At 35.6% G+C, this 24,631-nt stretch overlaps 1 protein-coding gene across 1 annotated transcript; it reads right to left on the bottom strand.

Annotated features, from left to right (window-relative positions):
* Positions 1–364: 364 nt before the first annotated feature.
* LOC110595485 (sperm flagellar protein 2-like) lies at positions 365–23,527 on the bottom strand. The gene is made up of 3 exons (XM_021711459.1): positions 23,335–23,527; positions 11,547–11,649; positions 365–687 (listed from the first exon to the last, which is right to left on the bottom strand). The coding sequence occupies exons 1-3, from the start codon at positions 23,390–23,392 to the stop codon at positions 423–425; spliced, it is 426 nt and encodes a 141-aa protein (XP_021567134.1). The 5' UTR covers positions 23,393–23,527; the 3' UTR covers positions 365–422.
* Positions 23,528–24,631: the final 1,104 nt, after the last annotated feature.

The following is a 24,631-nucleotide window of genomic DNA, read 5'->3' as shown; positions in this document are numbered from 1 at the left end:
GGCTGCTGCAGTAGCTCATAGGGAGATATGAGCAGATAGGATAGTGGTAGAACTGGAAAGAGAAAAGCAGGCACAAAAATACTGGGTCTGTAGTCCCAGCTACTTGGGAGGGTAAGGCAGGAGGATTGCTTGAACTCAGGGGTTCAAGACCAGTCTGAGCAAAAACATTAAGACCCTGTTTCTAAAACAACAAAAAAAGTACCACCGGAAATTAGAAAACATAGTTCAATAAGCTATTAGTAATATGGATAGGATAAAGAAGTATATCAAAATGGATAAAGGAATTCAAAATATTACTGTAAAACAAAACTCAATTATGGCCCGTAACAATGAGCACAAGTACCCAAAGAGCTTCTTAAGAATGCAACATCACTATCATGTCTCTACCAAGTTTTATACTAGGACATGTTTATTATGCTTCTTTATGTACTTGCCTCTCGAAAAGCATCACTTTTCATATTTTGAAGTCTTAAATTTGTCGGGGGCTGCATGGTTTGCATTTCCATTCCAGTCAGTCCACTTTTCTTCTTTTTCTGAAGAGCAATGTACAGTTGATATAAAAGTTTTGTTGCTGCCCCAGGTTTTTCTGTGATGATGCTGTGGGCCACATTCTGATCAAACTGCACACCCAGAAGGTGAAGTGTTGGCTCCAAGCGAGAAAAATTATTAAGTTTGGCACTTGAAACCCTGGACATTAAAATAGTTTACAAAATTAGACACCAGCATTGAGTTAAAAAAAATCACAGGAGGTATTATCATGATCTAATATTATGAATTATCTCATGTTTTTAAAAAATGTATTGCTCCTCTCTAAGATCACTCAGTAATGTAAATACATTGATATGTTTTTATTGACCATATCTACCTGAATGTCATGCACTTACTTCTCTTAATGGCTACACTACCACTCATTAAACTTTTATGCCCTTTTCTGCTCTAAACTGACAACAGATCTATAGGAAGCCAATGCAAAAACAGATAACAAACTTCCTCCTAGGAAAAACTTAAATATGGTTTCAAAAAAAATGTTACTCAGAAGGTAAAAATGCAGCTAAAATGTACATTTAAAAAAATTATATTATTGCTAGAGTCTGCAAATAGTCCCAAATGTTGCCTTGACAATTCTAACAATAATCCTTTTAGACAGTGCCTGTAATAGTTAACTAAATAATATTAGCTATACAATCAAATTAACTATAATCTTCAGTATACAGTTCATATTATTACGTTAAAAATCAATAAAGACTTTCTAATTAGAAGTTATATTTATTTTTGAAAAGTATATTATAAAATCAGTTCAGATTTTAGAAAAAAGTATTGATTTCCCCTTTTATTAATTCATTCTTTCCATTAACATTTATTAAAAACCCATTATATATCAAGGATGTATTTATTCATCAAATTCAAATTTTTAATGAATGTATTAAAGTGCAATAAAGATGAATAAGAAGCAATCCCAAACGGGGCGTAATGGTGTGCACTTGTAATGCCAGGTACTTGAGCAGGAGGACCGCTTGAGTCTGGTAGTTGGAGTCCAAACTGGACAAGACAGTAAGACCCCATTTCTAAATAAAGTAGCAGTCTCTGCCATTGAAGAATTCATAGTTAGTGGGCAAAAAAGAGTAAACAGTAGTAATTTATTGAGGTAAGTATTGTAATACAGGTCTCAAATGATCTAAGGCTATTAATGAGGCTATGAGTCTAGTAACAAATGGAAGGCAAAAGATATTGAGTGCATTTTCAACTCTTGTGCCTCTGTATAATCAAACTGGATATAAAAATCAATTTTAACCACTGGTTTGTTTTCTTCTTACTTTAACTTGCAACATTTAGTAGCATTCTTTAATGGAAAAATACAATGAATATACATCAAAGTCCTAACCTCCCCCTACCAAAAATGATACCTCAGAACAGAGGGAGGTACCATATATTTGAGTGCCTAGAGAATTTCTAATATGACAGGGATATTCACTCAATTACTTAATTTTGGACAATAAAATTATGTGAGGAAGATATAATGACCCTCAATGACCTCAATTACACTTTTAGAAGCTTATAGAGATCATAACACCTAAACTTGATATACTGTTCTCAGTACACTATTTCTCAAGAAAATTGCTTTCAGGTAGTGGTTCTAAATCTTTTTTTTTTTTTTTGTCTTTATTTTTAATCATTGACACCTTTGAAAATCTGAAAGTCATGGAACTTTTTTCAAAGAAAAGAAAATATACATCTAATACATACACACAAAATGTGTATACATTTTAAAGTATTTTTTGAGCCTCTTATAATTTAGCCTAAATGTGTCCATTCTCTAAAAGGAGCTGAGACTGAGGAAACAGGAGCGATTTCTAAATATAAATGAGGAACCAGTACCCTGAGAAAGTCAATGTCGACAAAAAATAGTGATGCAATAGCTTAAATGTATTTTCCAGTTATGTGGGATAACTTACTTTCCTATTTCCTCTGTGTACTATTATACTTTTAACAGAAATATTCAATAATGTGTATTTAGTATATTACACTACATCAACCAAACTTGAATAAAATATTTTAAATTAATTAAATAGAAACACGCCTTGGAGGGGACAGAAGAGATAATGCATGCTGTAATAAGGAAAAAAAATGTATTGTCTTCTCATGTCCAGTTTTGCAATTTGCTTCTCCACAATTATCCTTACAGTTTGAAATAACAAATATTTGCCTAAAATGATTCAGTAAAGCAGACCATGCTTGAAGAATACAACTGTGAAAGAGGGAGGCAGATCAATGACATGTGCTTCCATTCTTTGGACAGGTGTCTGAGACCCCCTTTTGATCACACATCACAGCTATTCTTTCATGTCCATCCCATCCTCAGAGTCCTATGCCTTGCCTACCACACATATTTTGAAAGATATGGACTGAGACCCACCTGTCAGAACCTTGGGCTACAGAGGTTACACCCTAAATCAGGAGGGAGAATTCAAAAGCAAACATTACCCATTTCCAAATTTTGTTGAAGGCTAGCCCTGAACTGATAAAAAGAGGAGAACACTTCTTCCCCTCTGACTTGTATTATGTAGGCCCCAGAATGCATTGTAAGTCTATCAGTGTCATCATTCAGCTACCTATGAGGTCTTAAATGTCTTATGAACTGGTGAAAGTATCTGGGTATAATAATACTTCTCTTTGGAAATTTTAATGTAAACTCCATATTTGAAATCAATCAAAATTTGAGAAACAGAACTTGTGTGTTATACTACATCAACAAAACTTTGAATAAAATATTTTAAATTAATAAAATAGAAACAAGCCTTGTACGGGACAGAATAGATAAAGCATGCTGCAATAAGAAAAAAAATTTTTAAGTAATAAGAAAAAAGACTTATAATTGATGAAAGTCTACATTTGTTAAAGCATATACACAAGCAGAATGACAGGATAAATCAACAGTTGTTATTGAACACAGAAGAACCATTGGGGAGTCTTTGCTCTGGAGACAAAGCATATGATGTAAACAATGATCTCTGAGGGAATAAGGAATGTATTCTGGGAAAAGTCTTCTCTGTGTCTACCTACAGTCCTTATTTGCCAAGAGACTACCTACCTCCTTTCTTCCTTGCTGGTAAGGGAATACATCTTTTTATAAGTTGAGTAGTAGCTGCCCTCCTAGGGATAGTCTTGTTTACTTTTTTCTTTAAATAATCTGCTTAATTTTTACTCTTTGAGAAGAAATAAAATAATTCTTAAATCAAAGAATTCTTTCAGTTAGATGAGTTTTCTTAGAATTAGTCATTTCCAAGACAAATAATTTCAAGTTATTTGCAAAATATAGTTTATGGTTTACATTTGAGACTAAATAAACCAAAACTATCAGACAAGATCCCCAAATCATGAGCCCTGGCATCACGCAGTTGCCTAAAAATTAGGCCTTGACCAAAAAAGGATCACTGGCCCCACCAAATACGCTATTATCTATAGATTTACTGATCCTTGCTTTATCTAAAAAACTATGTACCCTGGGGAAAAAAGGGGGGGTTGTGCCAAGAATTAAAGATAGATGATATTTGGTTATAAGTAGGACCCTCTTTTCATGTTAAGGAATGCAATGAATCTCAGTGGGACAGAAAGTTAGTCCTCTGTAGCCAATGATAAATAGGGCTGTTACACAGGACACACACTTGTCCAAAGGAGGGGCAAGAGAGTGAAATTCACCCTGAATTCAGATTGCGAAGCCTTATCCCTACCATGAGACTGCTTCATCCAAAATTGGGCTCCATTTTTCTTGCATAAATGTCTCTTTGTTCACCAAGACCTATGTCCTCACAGTTGTTTCCAGCCTGATGGGGATCCTTTTTTCATTTCATGCAAAGGCCCTCTGTGGCCCTGCCAATAAGAACCAATTTAGTTCACCTGAAATACTACATCAGGCGATCTGGTCAGTATGGTCCTTTCACTTTTCTTTGGCTAAACAGGTACATTCTCTGACATCACTTATCTATTCATTAGGGAAATAACATTGTGAGTCTACTATGGGACAGGACAATGCTTGGAGCATAAAGAATAAACACTCTCTGCAACTTTCAGAAACTTTGAAATCTAGCTGAGGAGTAAACATTCATATACTCATGCATCAGATATTGTTTGGGCCCCTTCATGTGGCAGGCACTATGATAAGAACTGATATAAAAATAAATAATTATAACTTAATGAGAGGAGAGACTAAATCTGCTAGGAGTACAAAAGAAGAGATCAGAGCAGGAGTTGATTTTTTAGCTGGTACTTTAGAACAAATAAGAGTTTATCATGGTAGAAGTAAAAAAAGAAAATTAATTTACAAAGTTACAAGGCATAACAAAAAAACATGATGTGTGTGTGGACTAGAAAAGCTTAGGTTAGCATTCCATTCTGGTGGGGAATGTTGCTGGAAAGATGAATGAAGGTCACACTGAGAAGTCCTTGTAAGCCATGACCTTGAGAAAGACAAAGAAACTGAAATACCTGGAGTTTCTTAAACTAATTGGAAAGCCATACCTAAAGCTGTGTGTGTAGAGTTTTACTTCCTGCTAAGAAGTCCAAACAAGTTCTCTATCTGTAGAATTTACTAGGTGATATAGTCATTCATTAAATCAAAAACCATTCACTGAAAGCTAAATATGCACCCAGCCTTAATCCTTAATCCTTAGAGATAATAGAAAAATAATCTGACATTCTTAACGTCAAGGGGTCTGAATGTGTAATGTGAAAGAAACATAAATTTAAAAACTGACAACAAACTGATCAGTGTTTTAATAAGGCAATGTGTAAAGTGAGTTTCTAAATTTCATAAAAGTACAAACAGACAACAACTACAAAAGGATTGGAAACTGGTTACATGCAAGTCATAACATAGCAATCTGTATATATAAGAACTCCTGAGAAAGCACAAAAGAGAAAAAGAGGGCATGGACACAGGCCTACCTACCCTAGAATTCTTATACCTTGGAGGCAAATGTAGCTCTTATTGGTGGCAACAAAGGTAGGAACAAAGGGAGCATAGGGAGCATAGGCCTGCAAAGATAGGCAGAAGGAGCAGCTGGGGCTAACTGTGAAGGAACTTATATACCATGGCCTTGAGGAAGAAAGATGTAATGTGAAAAGAAGGCATGGATTAAATGAAATATTACCCAGTACCCTAGAAGCTCAAGAAATTGGTCGAGTTTAGCAAAAATAGATTATTTGGCATGACAGTAGTTAGTTTCTCTTGTGTCATACCATTATTGCCTGTACAAATGTTACTATTTGATTACCTAGCAGTGCTGTGGAAAATCCAAATTTGTAGGCCTTGTCATTAGTTGACCTGAAAAAAGTCCTACTCCAAGTATGTTATTAAAAACAATCAGTGGCAATTGTTTGAAATCACAGCTGTCTGAGACAGTGGTACCAGTTGAAACAAACAAGAACCTGCCTGAGAACTTAAAAGGAAGATCTAAAATGAGATGTTTATTGGGAGCTATGAGGTCACATGCATGTTCAGAAATGTGTGGATGCCCAGGAAAGACATGAGGAGATCCAAATCTCTCACCTCTGGCTGACCTTGAGATGTTATACAAGCAGGAAGTAAAGGATAAGGCAGAGTTGTAAACTGCCAAAGCACTGAATACATGCCACAATACACTCACAGAGTCCCCAGCAAGGGGAAACTTATTGGTTCAAGATGTTTAAAGATACCTGTGATTATTAGCTTGACCACTAAGGCAACCAAGCAAAGACTTCAGTTGCTGTATACAAAAGGTAATAAAGACTTTACAGAATTCATCCAGGAAAGTCACTAAATAGACAAAAAGTAGGAGCACAACAATAACAACAACAAACACTTAGAAGGTGCCATAACCTAAATTGCCACAGTATATCATTCTAAATGAATAGTTTTCAACAATTATGAGATACACAGAGAAAAAGAAAAATATGGCCCATACATAAGGAAAAAGAGTTGATAGAAACTTCCTGGGAAGCCCAGGGCAAAGATGAAAATTGGCTGTCATAAATATGTTAAAGAATGGAAAGAAATAATTTTTTTAAAAATTAGAAGAAAGTATGAGAACAATGCCTCAACAAAATGAGACTACTAATAAAGAAATAGAAGTTATAAAAATAAGAACAAAGTAAAATTCTGGAGTTGAAAATTACCCTTGAAAGAAACATTTACAATAAGAGTTCAACAGTAGATTTGGGTTGGCAGAAGAAATAATCCAAAACATCAAAGATAGAGCAACTGAAATTATACAGGGGAGAAAGTGAAAAAAATGAATTAAGAAAAATTACCATAACCTCAAAACACATAAATTCATTCTAATAATGAGAAAAACATTAGGCACATCCCAACCAAGGGACAATCATTCTTCAAAACTATCAATATCTTCAAAAAGAAGAAAAGCCTAAGAAAATGGCATGTCTAAGAAGAGCCTAAGGAAATATAAGCATAATATGGCATCCTGTATTGGATCCTGGAACAAAAAGGACATTAGGTAAAAACTAAGGAAATCTCAATGGTGTATAAACTTTATTTGATAGTAATATGTTAATATTGGCTCATCAATTGTAACACAAATGTAAGATACTAACCTCAAGGGAAACTGAATGTGGACAATTTGGGAAGTTTCTCTATTATCTTCACAGTTTTTCTATCAATCTAAAACTGTTCGACAATAAAAAGTATATTTAAAAATGCACAAAGCCTGTGGGATACCATCAAGCATTTCAACATCACATAATGGGAGGAGATGTGAGAGAAAAAGATGGGGCTAGAAAAAATATTTGGAGAAATATGGCCAAAACTTCATAAATATAATAAAAGATATGGATCCATGTATCCAAGAAGGTCAATGAACTCCAGTAGGGTCGTCACAAAAGTATCCACATCTGGAAATATTATAATCAAACTATTGAAAGACAAAGAGAGAATCTTAAAAGCAGCAAGAAAAATATAAGTCATCACATACAAGAGATTCTCAATAAAATAAAGAACTGATTTCTCATCAAAAACTAGAAAGGCCAGAAGACAGTGGGATGACATAGTCAAATTGCTAATAGAGAAAGACTGCTAACTAATAATTCTATGTCTGGTAAGAGTATACGTCCAAATTGAAGGATAAACAGAAACTAATAGACAGCGGGCTGGGTGGCTCAGCCTGTAATCCCGCGCCTTTGGGAGGCTGAGGTGAGTGGATTGCCTGAGCCCGTGGGTTCAAGACCCGCCTGGGCAGCAAGACCTCATCTCTACAATAAATCAAAAAATCAGCTGGGCATGGTAGCGCGCGCCTGTAATTCCGGCTACTCGGAAGGCTGAGGCGGAAGGATCGCCAGAGCCCAGCATGTCGAGGCTGCGGTGGCCGGGAGCGGCCACTGCACTCCAGTCTGGGTGACAGAGTGAGACTCCAACTCAAAAAACAAACAAACAAACAAAAAACTAATAGACTTAGTTGTCAGCATTCCTTCCCTATAAGAAATACTAAACTTTATATTACATTTAGTCCTAAATTAAAGGACACCTTTTAAATAACAACTCAAATCACATGAAGAAATAAAGCACACCAGTAGAAGTAATTACATAGAGAAATATAAAAAAAGATTTTAAATGTATTTTTGTTTGTAATTATTTTATCTTCCTTATCTAATTTAAAAGACAACTGCACAAGGCAATAATTACAAAACTGAGTTGATAAGCTTAGGATGTAATTCATGTGACAATAATACCACAGAAAGAAAGAGAGAACGGAGCTACCCTGTAGCAAAGATTTTCTATGTTAGTGAAATAAAATTAGTATTAACCTGAACAAGTTTTATTTAAGTTAAAATTTTAATTGCATTCTCCATGGTGGTCACTAAGAAAATTTTAAAAATTTACAGTAAAAGAAACAATAAAAGAATTAAAATGGTATTAGAAAAATATCTAACACAAAAAGGCAATAATAGAGGAGCAAAAAAGACATATATCAAAATTGTTCATTTAAATCCTGGCTCTTTCATAATTTCGTTATAAATAAATGGATTAAAAACTATAATTACAAAGTAGATAATGGCAGAATGAATATTCAGTCCAATTATACAAATATATGCTGTCTATAAGAGATATATTTTAGATTCAAAGACAGAAATCAGTTGAAAGAAAAAGGATGAAAAAAATACCATGTAAAATGATATCCAAAAGAGAAGTAAAATGGCTATACTACAATCAGGAAAAAAATGACATTAAGAAAATAATTATTACTTGAGAACAAAAAGAACATTTTATATATTTAAATGGTTGATTCCTCAAAAAGACATAACATTTGTAAACCTATATGTATCTAACAATAGAGTCACAAAACACATCAAACAAAAACTGAAAGAATCAGAAGGAGAAATAGCCAATTCAGCAATAGTTAGAGACTTTGATATCCCATTTTCAATAACAACAACAAGGCAACACAGCAACGAGGCAGAAGACTGGCACAGAAATATAAGACTTAAACAACTATAAACCAACTAGACCTTACAGATATTTATAGAATATTCTATTGAACAGCAGCAGAATATACATTATTTAAGTACATATAAAACATTTCAAAAAGAGATCATATGTTAGATCATTTTTTAAAAAGCTTCAATAGGTGCCACAGCTCTTTTAGTATTTGTCTAGTAGGTTTTCCAGTTTTTGCCAGAAAATCTCCCACCAAAAAAAAAAGAAAGCTCAAAAAGTTTAAAGAGATTGAAAAGATAAAAAATATGTTCCCCAACCACAATTAATTAAATTAGAAATTAGAAGGGTAAATTTTAAAAGCTCACAAATATGTGAAAATTAAATAACAATGCATAAAAGAACAAGTCCAAGGAATATTAAAATATTATTTAAGATAAATAAAAATGCAAAACTAACATACCAAAATATATATGATGCAGCTAAAGCAGTGTCTAGAGGGACATTTACAACCATCATGCAAATATTTAAAAAGATCTCAAACCCAAAACAAAGTAAATAAATGAAACCAAATGTTGGATTTTTGAAAAGATCAATAACATTTGCAAACTAAGAAAAAGAGAGAAGACTCAAATTACTAAAATTGTGAGTGAACAGACAGAATATTATTATAGCCCTTAGAGAAATAAAAAGAATTTTGTATATATAAATATAATGCCAAAAGCAGAAGTGACAAAAAATTGGAATTCATCAAAATAAAAAAAATTTTTGTGCTTCCAAGGACATTATTAATAAAGTGAAAGTAGAATACGCATAATGGGAAAAATATTTGTAAATCATTTATCTGACAAAGAACTCTTATTTAGAATATATAAGTAACACTTATAACTCAAACAATAAAAAGGTCAGTTTAAAAATAGGCTAAGGATCTGAATAGACATTTCATCAGTGAAGCTTCACATATAACTAATAAATAAATAAAAAGATGTTCAACATCACTAGTTAATAGGAAAATGCAAATCAAAATAATGAGATACCACTTCACACCCACTAAGATGGCTATAATAAAAAAAATAGAAAATAACAGGTGTTAAGAACATGGAGAATTCAAAACCTTCATACACTGCTAGTGTGAATTTAACTGATGCAGGCATTTTTAGAAACTATTTACTTGTTCCTCAAAAGGTAAACACAGACCATATAATGAAGCAATTCCACTCCTAGGTATACATCCAAGAATGAAAACATATCCATGCAAAACCACAATGTTTATAGCAGATTGTTCATAATAGCTAAAAAGTGGAAACAACTCAAATCCAGTTTGCCCTCTTTATCTGTGGGTTCTACATCCAGAAATTCAAACAACTGCAGATAAAAATTATTTGAGGAAAAAAGAATTCCACAAAGTTCCATGGAGCAAAACTTGAATTTACAGCACATTGAATACTACATTGAATTCACACAAATGAAGTAGGCATTGTATTAGGTATTATAAATAACCTAGAGATGATTTAAAGTATATACACAGCTGTGTGATGGTTATATGTAAATACAATGCCATTTTATATAACAGCCCTAAGCATCCATGGATTTTGGTATCCACAGGAAGTCAGGGAACCAATGCCCTAAGGATACCAATGGATGACTGTATCCATTGACTGATAAATGGATAAACAAAATGAGGTATAGTATATTCATATAATTGAAATTGTTCAGCAAATAAATAAAAATGAAGAGGTACTGATACATGTTCCAACATAGATGAACCCTGAAAACATTATCCTGGGTGGAAGAAGACAGTCACAAAATGTCACATATTATGATTGATTCAATTGATATGTGTAGAAAAGGCAAATCCACAAAGACAGAAAATAGATTAGTTGGTGTCGGGTGCTGGGAGTTTAAATAGTGGTGATGGTTGTGAATGTACAAATATACTAAAACTGCTAAATGGTATGCTTTAAAATGGAAAATTATGTTATATAAATTATATCTCATTATAGTCACTACAAAAAATTATGGATTTTTTAAAACTAGCACTTAAGTTCTATTCTATATTTTTAAAAACTCAAAGAATAATACTAATTGACCATCCAGGGCACTATAGGTTGTTTCACTTCTTCTTTTAAAAGAAGGAAAAATCAGTTAACAAAAGAGGAAGTAATCTAGAGTGAGATTAGAGCTACATTGAAAGTATTAAAATAAGTCACATTTAGAGATGAGGTCTTGCTGCAACCATATAACCCTCTTTCCTTTGTACTCTTGGGACATTAAAGAATATATGTGACAGGAAGCAACTATTTCCATGTCAATGGTCTGCTTGGCTGTTTTAGGTCTGGAGGGTATGTTATGATTGATGATTCTTTTCTTCTTCTTCTTCTTCTTTCTTTCTAGGTTGGAGTCTCACTCTGTCACCCAGGCTGGAGTGCAGTGGCACACTCCCAGCCACCGCAGCCTCAACCTGCAGGCTCAGGCAATCCTTCCACCTCAGCCTTCCAAGTAGCTGGAACTACAGGTGCGTGCTACCATGCCTAGCTAGACTGATGATTCTTTAAAGCTAACTTTGGACTTTCCAAATGCCAAAGAAATTAACTTTTTTAAAAAAGTAAGAAATTACTTCACTAACCTGCTTTCTGAAAATTCTGAAAAATCATCCTGAAGTTCAAACTTGTGCAGAACTTCTCCAATTAGATAGCCACTGGAAAATGCTTTTGCAAATGACTTGGGACCTGAATTTAAAAACATAGAGATAAAAAAGTGTCTATAATGTTGCACACAGAGCTAATACATTCTCATGATGTATACATAGAGCAAAAACTCCCATAATTTAGCTTGAGCTCATGGAACCTATCTCTAGAAACATTTTTAATAACCAAAGGAAAAAATGGAAGTTCAACAGTAGGCATTTTGTAAAGATCCCCCAAATAAATACAAATCAATAACTGATGACACACAAAATTGTGGGGGAAAAAAGATACCTTTTAATAAACATTAAACAGAACACACCAATAAAATTTATAAATAACTTTAGATCTAAAAAGAAAACTTCAAAGTGTTTTATAAAATTATACTTTAATGCTTTATCCATACAACCTAAGCTGACAGAATATTCTAGTCAAATGAAGTACAACCTAACTTTTTCAAACAAAGACTTAACTTTAACCTGTAAAATGATGGAAATTATGCTAAAAGCAATTTGCACCTTCTTAGATAAAGCCTATTGGACTAATCAAACTTTTCCTTCATGATTCAGAGAGAACACTATGGTCCAGTTGTTATCCCATGCAATAATGGAGAGATTTCTCAGAGAAAAACCTGGCTTTGGAATCAGAGACATCTACGTTGGAACTGTGGGACTGCCCTTTACTTGCTGTGTGGGTCTGCCCTTTACAAGCTGCTTAATCTTGAGTTTCTGCCTCATCTCTAGAACAGAGATAACCATTTTCTATGTCTTAGTTTAGAGAGCTATTTTAAAGATTGCAATAATGTATGAGAACTGTTGGGTGCCATGACTTCTGCATAGTAGACACATAATGAAATGTGCAGAAAAATTTTTAAGTGTTTGTTAGAATTTTCTTTCTCTAAAAATTCTCTTAATTTTGGGTCACATATTTTCCTTATGAAATGAAGGATGTAGAGTTACATGGTATTTAAGGATAATATATAAAACAAATTATATTATCATAGGCCAAAGCCATTATCCCTCAAATTATTTCAAAATCCTCCATAAATCTTCAGAATGCCTCCATGAAGGTCCTTGAGGCAATAGTGGTCAAAATACTATGTTATTGCAATATCACAGGCTCAGTCATAACAGATTGTTCTATTTTATCTATTTGACTAATAGTGAGGTGGCTAATTTATTTGTAGAACTAGTGCTAGGTTGTGTGGTTGCAGGGAGATGAGGTGAATTGTGCCATAGAGGCCACTGCAGTCCTTACTCAGAAGACTGCATGTTAGCACAAAAGTAATACTTTTTTGCATATCTAACACCATCCCACAGTTTAATCTAAGACTTGCCTAATGTCTGTTCTTAATACTTTATACTCTGAATGACACCCCAATCCTTAAGTGGAATCAATATAATAATAAGAATAATTTTAAAGAGATGTCTACTATTCTCATTGATTCTATGTCCTCAGGGTGTGCTCTTGAACTGTCTAGCCTTAGAATCTTTTGATTATGATTACATGATTTTTTAAAGATTTACAATAGAAAAAATAAGGGGCAGAAAACCTTTAGGGGAAACAATGCTTTTGTCTATAAATCACTTTAGCAACAAGTAAAGATATAAAATTTTTGTAAGCTCCAGGAAAACAAACGGTTTCAACTACCTAATCTTGTATTCAGCTATAGTTCATGTGAGAAAAAAACACATTACATCTAGTCCTAAGCTAGAGTCTGGCACCTATTGGTGGATTTTGGAAAGTTTTTCCACAATCAGGTCAGTTTTACCATTATTTTTTAAATTGTTCATGGCAGAAAAATATCACTCTAAAACCATGAGATATTCTTTAGAATTGATAGTTTGATGCTCTTTCTTATAAGTCACATCTGTCCTTCCAAAGCTGTGTCTTAATGTGAAACACCTTGTCACTCTTGAGAAAACAGACTTAGAAAACAGGTACTAAGTACAACCTGAAGCTTCCATAAGGAAAATTTCGAATTTATGTCATGCACTAGCTCTGTAACTCAGCCAGCTCTGTTGTACTGCCTGAAAACACCTTGCAGCGCAAGTTAGGCTTGAGCTTCTTAACCAAAGCACTGCATAGTCCTGACTTTAATATGGCATGACCTAAATACCACAATGCTTTGCGACACTACACCCATGAAGGAGATTGGTGAGCTCTTACATGAAATGCTATCTGCAAGTGTTTTCTGGCATCATACCTTAGTGATCTTTGAAGCAACTAAAATCTAAATGGCCTTTTCAGTCTCCAAAGAGCAGAGTGTGAATAATCTCCTTCCATGCCACTGCTGCTTTTTTCTTCCCTTGCAGACCCCAAAGGTCACACAGCCACTACTGCCCTCAATGTGACACCTGGGCTTTGGTGGTTGTGTCTTCCAACCTCTTCTGTTTGTTGATTCCTTCCTTCTGTTCTTTTCCCTTTTCTCCCCCCTAGCCCATGCCCATTCTTCCCTTAGTTTTCTAAGAGCTATTGGACATTGAACCACTGTCCGTCTATAGATGTCTTTCTGGTCCTCAGCATTAAGCTTTTGGCCCATTTTCTGCATGTTGCTTTCTGTTCAGGAGCTGTTGCTATGCCACCTTCAGGTAATAATATCTTTCCCTTCCTACCTTCCTCTGAAGTTTGCACTGTGCCTGTGGTTCATGTTGACTTGAATGCCTGAAGTCTAGCCCATGGATAACTGGGGAATAACTGAATACTATTCCTTCATCTTCAGTGTAGCAGATAAAACAGTCCATAGCAAAATATTTTCTATAAAAATGTGGCTAGAAAAACAAAATCATATCCTATTTCCTTTGAAATGGGATGGCACATTAACAAGTCAATTCTGACACAAATAAAATAGAGGTATGTATGGTATAATGGGGTCCAAGAAGGTCAGTAAGCACTTACGTGTTTTAAAAATTGTCGGCACAGTTAACAATATATAAGCAAGTACAAAAACCTCTGTCTACTGCTTTTCATGCATATGACACTTAGATTTATTGTGTGCATCAGCAGAATAAAGAACAATGTTTACTCATATAGAAAATGACAAAAGCAAAAAAGGAGAAACTTGGAAAAAAAGAGAAGGAAAAAGACTACATTCAATAAGTTAGACAAGAAAAGATAAAGATAAAAAAATTATATAAGTTAGCAAATATTGATTTAAAAGTATAAAATGAGAAATGAGATAATGAAAGAGAGAGGAAAAGGAAGGAAGAAGGAGATGGGGGAGAGAAACAGTGAGGAAAAAAGCAAGGAAAATCTTATTTTTTTCCTTTTGATTTAATCATGTTTTTATTCCCAATAAATGTCACTGAATACTATGACTAATTTCATGACTCTCATCTCCATAAATTAATTTGCAGAGACAATTGGAATTTTCTATGGGGAAGAAGAAGCAAGTTGACTCCAGGACAAGGAACAATGGATGAATATGAGAAATAAATAAACTACGGGAGCCCAGTGACAATTTTCATCCTGAGTCTAACATGATTTACATCTGGGACTAAGGTTTTTCAGCAACAACCCAACCCTGTCTCCAATCTTCCCAGGCCCATGTCTGGCCCCAAAGTATTCTTTTGAGGCAGGCCTCTGTGGTAGGTCTATGTTAGGCTGGGACAGCAGGTGAAATGGTCCATGTGCTTCTTCTAAATGGACCTGAGGCAACTAGAGAAAGCATGGAAAGTCATCCACATTCCAAAATGGTAATGAGGAGAGAGCACAGACTGGAGAAAGAGTCCCTGTTTGACTCCTTGATCATTTACAAACTGCTCCACTTTGGGCAACTGTATAGCCATAGTTTCTCATCTGTAAAAGAGAGTGTTGGGCTCTATTGCCTAAGAGTAATTTTGAAAATTAATGAGACATTACATGTAAAGTGCTTAGAATAATGCTCTGTCCTTAGTAAGGGCTCAGTGATGATTTTTATTATTACTGTTTTCTAATCTAAACAGGTCATAAAATTATACAGACTATAAATAATAGATCTTTAATGATTACAATACAAATATTCTTGTATAAAAGACAAATGAGTACTCAGAAAGCAAATATTTGATAATGTCCTTAAATTCAGACACAGCACCACTCTTTGGTCCAGACAGGCTATAACACTTCCACTTATCTGGATAAGCACCTGTAATTAAACACAGTTGATTTCTACAGCAAACTATTTTAACTATTCACATTCAGTGAAATAAGTGAAGACTAAAGAGCCTGACAGCATTTTTGGTCAGGCTCTGTTGGCCGATGACTAATAGACAAACTTACAGTTTTTCAGAGACTTTGGATTTTAGAATTTTTTATATAAGGGACTGCAGATCTATACCATTCTTTGCTCAGTGGCCTGTGCACCTCCTTTACTAGAGGAGCAAAGCTCTAACTTGCATTATCAACTATATTTAAAAATCCAAGCAAATTCACTTTCATTTGAGAGGGAGAAAAACAACTGCTAGTGGCTGGAAACAGGCCTGGCCCTATCAGGCCACAATGTTCCTAAAAATTGGCTAGGTGCTTACAGCTCAGCCTTGGCATTCTCTGGCTGAACATAACCAATTTCACAGTCTATCAGCATCAGACAAGGCTACTCTGTGACCCTGATGTATTAAAACAAAAACAAAATCCCTCTGTAATGATGTCTAAACTCAGACCAAAACAAGAATATTGTCCAAAATCCAAAAATGATCAAACAAACCCCTATTCTGGCCAATAGGCATGATTGCTGCTTCTTTTTTTTTCTTTTAACCAATTACAGCTTTGTCCTGCACCATTCTTCCCACCTTCTAGTTAAGATTAAGATACTCAATCATAAGAATTGTCTATGCTTCTTGACTGGATTCAATCCAGAGTAAAGCACTTCTTCCTGGAACCCTTCTTGAAAAATACCTAACAGGAGGCCAAGTCCATTCTAACACCTTCCTACTGACATGCTCCCCCTAATCCCCATGGAATGTGTTCTCTCTTGTTGCAACAAACTCAGTAAATCCAACTTTGTTCAACTGAAGGTGTGTCCTGTGGTCTTTGGCAGGGGAATATTGACAATTTATTTTCCTTTGGTATAAGAATACAGTGGCTAATCTTCCTTTAAAGTCTTTATCATAATTCTCATGATTTACTCTCTATCTAAAACTAAATTTTAAATGCTATATTATAACACTCTTTAACGGTGAAAATATTGAGTATTATTTGTTCTTTGAACTACATATCTTAAAATTTTGGCTCTGATTTAAATAGTCTTCTGCTATTAGATTTGCTGTATTAATTTCTGCTGTATCAATGGGAGCTAAGTTTTAATCAAGAAAATTGCTGCTGGGCTATCCAGGAAATATTAAAATCTGTTGCTTTATATCAGAATCCACATTCTGGGTGCCAAAAAACTGTATACACATTTTAAGAGATGTTTACTGTAATCAGAAGTGTCTGGATGCTGATGGGAACCACTTTGAGCATCTATTACATTTGCAGAAGTCAAACATGACTTGTATTCATCATATTGAGTATTACAAATTTAATACAGTTTTTCTCCTTTCTTAAGATGTGTATACATTTGTTGGTACTCTCTGTATTTCTTATAACCTTGAGAGATTAAGTTTGAGAAAATGTGTTTAATGTTATCCAGTTACAAGAGGAATGAGCTAAACGGCAGGAGGCCCACAATCTACTGCTAACTTGCCACTATCTAGTTTTGTAATTCAAAACAAAGCTCTAAACACATTTGATTTAATTTCCTCATCTGCCAAAGAAAAATTCAATGATATGGAAGATTTTCTTTCTGTAAGTTATATGATTCTATAATATGGCAAGATCACCATAATACATTGTAAAATATTGTCTACAAATAAGCATTCAATAGGATTTTTTGATATCTCTATCTTCTCTTAAAATTGGATACTTCTGTAAAGGTTGGGACATAAAACCAGGTTTTTAAAAAGTATAACTAATGCACAAGAGGATTCAAATAAAGTATGCCCCTAAAACTTGAGACAAAAAGTAGAAAACTCCATTCTCCAAAACAAAAGCTACTAAAATTTAATACAAAAAGATGAACCATCTATGAGAAACTACTTAGAAAAAAAAAGCACAGATTATTTCTTAAAACTCCTAAAAAATTCTCTAATTTCTTAACATATTATGTAAATAATGATCTCAGGATGTATTAATCAAGTTTATTCAGAATAGGAATATCCCATAGCAATAGAAAAATTCACAAATATTGTAATTTCAGAAATTTTTGGTAGCAGAACTAACATTGGAAAATAATACTGAACAGTGGTGCTTCCCTGAATACTGTGGGATGGAGGGGTAGGAACTCTGGTTCTAATACAATCTAATCTGATCTGTTGTTGCTATCTAGATAAAACAGCTCTAGATCACAAAAGTAAAACACATCAAATATTACCTTGATTTGAGGGTTCTTTTGGTAATATCTAATTTCTGATTGTCAATAAGCAATCTGATCTATAAATTTGGTCTTCTTCTGAGTGTACCAAATCACCAAAACAGGAAAAATCATGTTCAATTGCCTGTATAAATTATTCTGCTGTCCTTCTTTCCACAATAAATTTGTACCCTGGCTTATAAAATCCATAAACTGTAATTTCAGTTAGTATAAAACAATTCCTAAGAACTTGCTTAAAGTAATACAACAGAGCTTCTGAAATCACAAAGCTGAGGATGAAAGTACCAAGAGTGACCTTCTCAAGACAAACAAATCCATAAGGCTCAGTCCAAATATTTCACTTTTGCTTCACTTAAAAGGTTTCTATTACATGATAGGTACTATAAAAGGCAATATTCTAAAGTTAGAGACACAATCAAAGTTAAAATAATGTTTAATGGCCATTTTGTAGATGTTAGGCAGTTTGATAGATGTTTTTCATTTACAGTTTCATATGACACTTTCCTGACTATGTGGTAATTATTATTTTTATTTCACAGGGTATAAAATTTTGGACCTGAAGACTATTATTGCAACTTTGCACCCTATAAAATCAATGTTTAGAGATATCCAGCCTTCTCTAGCCAAGTTTTTTCTATATTTCATCTTTGTAAATATTGATAACAAGATCATTACAATAATTAAAATATGGATAATGAAATACCTATAATTTTCAATATAGACACACCTAAAATCCAAAAAAATATGGACTGCTTTACATCCATCTTTACAAAAGATCTGACCTATACAGTTCATGGAATTTGAAGTCATCTACTCATTTATGGAGAATGTCCAATTATGGCATTCTGATGCTAGCTTCCTCTTATGGTGAATTCATAAGAATTTTGTAAAACAGGGGCAGTGTTTATTCTTGAAAATAAATGAAAATTCTTAAATGATTGTACAGCAGATATTTTAGTAACATTATATTGCCTAATTTTCATTAAAAAATGATATTTGATTTTCAGATATAATTTTGTGTTAGGCAACTTTTGTATTTCAAAACATTTCATTAGCATATACATCTCAGCATTATTTTCAGGAGAAATGGTCTTGTTAAACTTAACTCACTGAATAACTTTGGTTACAAACATTTGAATTTCCTTATGTTGAGACTAATCAAGTCTCTAGATATTCCAGGAGCCTCTCTACTACCTTATTAAGTGGAAGAAGACTATTCGCATTTGACATCATTGGAGTTCATTTTCTACTGCAGAGTAGTCCATGCAATACAAAATTTAATATAATATGCTTTATCCAAATTGGTATTTACCTTTCAGAATAATCCAGAAATCAATTGTCTTTAGCTGTATGGACTGGACCACTTCTAAACAAACACTAGTAAGTTCACCTTTGCCACTTAACCACCTAGAAATTAGGTTATCCCTGTAAAGTTGTAACATGCCTCACAGTGGTGGTTAATTTTTGTATTTCTTATGACTTTACATTGAACAATAACCCTTTTAAAAGGAGCCCAAATGAATATATTTTGGAGAGTTAATACACACACACACACACACACACACACACACACACACACACTCCCCTAAGTGTAAACTCTAATATACAACACAGGGCATAAAGGTACAAGTCAAAGATTTAGTTTCAAGCCTGGCATGGTGGCTCACACCTGTAATCCCAGCACTTTGGGAGGTGGAGGCGAGAGGACTGCCTGAGCCCATGGGTTCGAGACCAGCCTGGGCAACACAGTGAGACCTCATCTCTACAATAAATCAAAAAATTAACTGAGCATGTTGGCACATGCCTGTAGTTCTAGCTACTTGGAAGGCTGAGGTGGAAGGATCTCCTGAGTTCAGCAGGTTGAGGCTGCATTAGCCAGTGTGTACCACTGCACTCCAGTCTGAGTAATAGAGTGAGACTTCAACTCAAAAAAAAAAAAAGATCTAAGTTTGAATTCTAGCTCTATGAGCTGCTAGCTGGGTAACTCCCTCAGTCTCATTTATTCATTTGTATATCTGAGGCAATGTCTTCTAGGGTTGATTTTAAGATTAAAACAGAAAACCTATGTAAATTACAGCATTTAGCCAGAATATAAGTATACAAGTTCTCAGTAGGGGACAATTTTCATGACTAATTCCTCTTTCATTTGTGAACTTCATTTAAACTCCATATAACTCTTCCACAAACTCCCACAACACATTATTATAAGACGCTTACTATATCTCAACTAATGTTAAACATCTTTGTATCCTATTTTGTCATGTGAAGTTTTTTGTTTGTTTTTTTGTTGTTTGTTTGTTTGTTCGTTTGTTTTGAGTTGGAGTCTCACTCTGTCACCCAGACTGGAGTGCAGTGACCGCTCCCGGCCATCCCAGCCTCGACCTGCTGGGCTCCGGCGATCCTTCCGCCTCAGCCTTCCAAGGAGCTGGAACTACAGGTGCGTGCTACCATGCCCAGCTAATTTTTGATTTATTGTAGAGATGAAGTCTCACCAAGTTGCCCAGGCGGGTCTCGAACCCGCGGGCTCAGGCAATCCATTCACCTCAGCCTCCCAAGGCGCGGGATTACAGGCTGAGCCACCGAGCCCGGCTGTCATGTGAAGTTTTACCTCCTCTTTTGATTTTTCATTTTTAACGCTATCTTGAATTTTCCTTTCAAACTTTTAAAGCAATACCAGCAGTAAGCCAAATAACAGAGATGTATAAAGAAAAGTTAGCAATAATCCTCCTTCCCCAAGGTAACTCATATCGACATACTTGTTTATATCCTTTCATACTTTCCTCCATGCGTACACAGACTACAATGATGACTCACATGCATGTCAACAGTTCAGTATATGCCTTAACACACTTTTCTTCATGCTTATATAAATAAATATCCCTATTCACATGTGTGTGTGTTTCCTGGTTGGCACAAAAATGTAATTATACTAGTTACAATAATCTATAACTTTTGTTTGGTACTTGACAAAAATACATAAATATCCTTTAGGTCAAAAGTTATGCCAGTTAACTAGTTCTTTCTAACTGTATAACAGTTCATAGCATAAATAAAGCATAGTTTATCCAAGTATTACATTATTGTAGGATGTTTGGGTGGCTCCCAATTTTTTATTTTGCACCTATAAACCATGCAGCAATAAATATCTTTGTTCAAACAGGCTTACCTACTGGTGCATTTACATTTTTATGTTAGATGCTGAAAGGTGAGATTTAGCATTTATGCCCCAAGTATTGTTCTAAATGCTTTACATTTATTATCTCATTTAATCTTTTTTTCTTTTTCTTTAAACTGTCAGAGTCTTCATGCAAATTACATTAATCTTGATACAATCTGGTTAGGTATCATTATTACTGCTATTTTTAAGTATGATGAAATCTAGGTAAATAATTTGTCCATAGTCACTAGCTAGTAAGTGATGGCTAACAGATTTCAACTCTAGCAGTGTAGTCTCCAAACCTTTGCTCTCACACTACCCTTATCCAGAAATTGCCAAGTGACATACCTCATAAGTTTCACCTACGGACAGTCTTCCCACTATAGTTTCCATAGCCATCCCAGCCTTCCTTTGTACACTATAGAACAGCGTATCTAATGATGGAACATCAACAGCAGACAATGTGCTTCCTTGGATGCAGATTCTATTTTGTTTGTTTCCAAACATAGCTGACTATGTTCCCTACAGCTCCCTATAGTAGAGTTTAGTTATCTCGTGGACTGTTTCTCTGTCTTATAGCAGATGTGGTGCCGGATGGATTGCTAGTGAATGCAATGAATACTGCAATAGGTTGGGGTGTCTCTACTAACAGCATCCAGATGTACACTTTAGGAAAGCAGAAGCGGGGAATTTTCCCCTCATAGCTTATGTAGTTAAAATTCTTACTAAAAAAGTATCTTTTAATCTTCACAGAATAAAGTCAATACTCCTTCTCTCAAAACCCAAATTCCCCAAACTGATTACAATTATAATGGCATCTAATGTTTTTATGTTTTTTATTCATTTATTTATTCTTCTCCAAAGTGTTCCATTTGCAACAGTGTTCTGGGGACTTGAGCTAAGGATGTGATTTTTACCAATCAAATAAATGAACCAAATTAAACTAAGCAATCTGTAACTGCTTTTCCTTTTGAAGAGTACAACTTAAAGCATGATATTGTATTTTGGCTCTTATAGTGAGACAGAAACACGAAATGCTAAAGGCTAAATATTGTCCTAAGGTTAGCATCATATTTTAAGAGAGAAACAGAGCCACAATGGGATGATCAGAACCCTGGAAAAGAATTGACTGCAATTCATAGCGAGTGTATGGGTGATGGTTTGGCAAAGGAAGAGTCCAGGGCTTACGTTTCAAGAAAGGCAACTGGAAATGGTCAATGTTAAAGATCCTCATGCTGATAATAAGTACTTGGCACCCACAGAAACACTACTGATCCAGCCACTTCTGTGGATTACCTGGCACCACTGGCCCTCTGATAGAAAGTTATTGTGCAAGGATTCTTCTGGGAAAACAAACTGAAATGATTTGCGCTGAAAACCTCTAGCCGTTGGGGGGGGGATGCTAATTGAAAAATGAAATCCTACGGAAAAAGCACGGAAAGAGGTTGAAGTGGAGTGTAGTGTTGTGTTGGAATTAGTTGGCTGTCACTGAAGCCACAAGCACATAAAATTTCTTCTGTGGTTGTGAGACTTGGGATCTTGGGATGGTAATTTCATGATTAGGTTAAGACCAGGTTTTTGAATGAGGTCAGTTTGGGCAAGAGTAAACAGTGACCAGAACGAACTAAAATTTGTGAATTTTGAGCTTAAAATTTGCAAATGTTCACATATTTCGCCAAAACTCATTTCACACACACCATTCCTTGCTGGACAGTTAAGTAGGGAAAGTATGATCGGATCCAGTTTATACTGAAGAAAACTCACTCAGAGAAGGTATTGGAACTTGTCCGGGGGCTTCCTAATTCATCAGTTTGCCAGCACACCATGCTTCTGAAGCTTCGGGGTAAGAGTAGACAGAGTCCAGCAAGGTTCCCTCTCCACAGAAGCAAAGTACCCTCCTGAAACCCGCTGACTGCTTAGAACCACGCCTTAGCGGAGAAACTCTGTGGTGTTGGGCCCGCGGGTTGAGGGGTAACCAGAGAGCGGTAGAGTGGGGAGAAGCGGAGGCCTTGCCGCGGTGGCTGGGGGCGAACTGCAGGGCGGTCGCGGGACAGGCCTGGGACGGCGCCGGACCCCTCTGGCGCCCCATCTGCGCAGCTCGCGCCTAGCGGGTCCCCTTCCATCCGATCGCGGCGCTCCGGGCTCCCCGCTCGCCCCTCGCCCGCTCGCCCCAGCCGTGGTCACTCACTCACGGTCCGGGACACCTTCAACTCCTGGTTGAGCCACTGGCACAGGATCTCAGACATGATTCGGCCGGCGCCCCAGCGCGTCAGCAGGTGCTAGAAACTAGCCAGGAATCAAATCCACCGGCGCGCGTCCTTCTGTTGCTAAGGGCAACCCGTGGCTAAGGAAGCGTATGATGAAAGACTTAGGGAAGAGGGAATGCCACAGCACGTAGAGGATGGAAAATCAAGGTCGGCCCCCTGCTGGAGGGGAAGACCTGAGCGTGCGCAAGCGCAGGGGGCTCCCAAGGGTTGGAGTGGAGTCTTGCGAGAGAAGTTAGTGAGGAGTGGGTGTGGGGAGGGGGCAAGGCGGGGGCGCTTATGGACTGATCGAGCAGCGTGGTTCTTCATAAACAGAAAGAAGTAGGTTTTTTTTTTCTTTTATTGATATATATATGGGGTATGTGTATTTTTCACATGGGTAGAATATTTAATGATCAAGTCAGTTATTTGGGGTATTCATCACCTTGCGTATTTATCATTTCTATATGCTTTAGCCTTTCAAGTCCTCTCTTTTAGCTATGTTGAAATACAGAGTATGTTGTTGCTAACTATAGTCACTCTAGTTGACTATCTAACATTAGAACTTATTTCTTCCATCTGACTATAGGGTTGTACCCATTCACCAACCTCTTCACTTCCCCCTTCCACCCTCACACCCTTCCCAGACTCTGGTAGCTAACATTTTGTCCTTTATCTCCATGAGATCAAGTTTTTTAGTTCCCACATATGAGTGAGAATATGTGGTATTTGTGCGGGCTCATTTCACTCAACATAATGGCATTCAGTTCCATCCACATTGTTGCAATGACCTGATTTCATTCTTTTTTTTATGATCAAATAGTATTCCATTGTGTATATACACCACACTCTCTTTATCCATTTGTCTGTTGATGGAAACTCAGATTGATTCCATATCTTGGCTATTGTGAGTAGTGCTGCAAATAACCACGTGAGAGAAGGTGTCCTCAGATATAATGATTTCTTTTTCTTTGGGTAGATAGCCAGTAGTGGGATTGTAGAATTAAATGGTAGTTCTATTTTTAGTTTCCATACTGTTTTTCACAGTGGTTGTACTAATAAACATTCCTACCAACTGTATCTGAGTTCCCTTTTTGCCACATCCTCACCAGCATCTTATTTTTTAAAATATTTTTGATAATAACCATTCTAACTGGGGTAAGATGATATCTTATTGTGGCTTTGATTTGTATTTCCCTTGTGATTAGTGATGTTGAACTTTTTTTACATACCTGTTGGTTG

Source organism: Carlito syrichta, unplaced genomic scaffold (assembly GCF_000164805.1).
Source record: "Carlito syrichta isolate Samal-C Ts95f unplaced genomic scaffold, Tarsius_syrichta-2.0.1 Scaffold302303, whole genome shotgun sequence".
NCBI lineage: Eukaryota > Metazoa > Chordata > Mammalia > Primates > Tarsiidae > Carlito > Carlito syrichta.
Note: the sequence above shows the minus strand (reverse complement) of the source record. Positions and strands in the feature narration are given on the sequence as shown.

What these genes read in the sequence shown, in the direction of transcription:
- LOC110595485 (XM_021711459.1), bottom strand. Translation starts at nt 23,392, where the DNA reads ATGTCTGAGATCCTGTGCCAGTGGCTCAACCAGGAGTTGAAGGTGTCC. An exon ending in GAAGGTGTCCCGGACCGTGA is followed by an intron (nt 11,650 to 23,334) that starts GTGAGTGACCAC and finishes TTTTAAATTCAG; the next exon opens with GTCCCAAGTCATTTGCAAAA. An exon ending in TCAGAATTTTCAGAAAGCAG is followed by an intron (nt 688 to 11,546) that starts GTTAGTGAAGTA and finishes TTTAATGTCCAG; the next exon opens with GGTTTCAAGTGCCAAACTTA.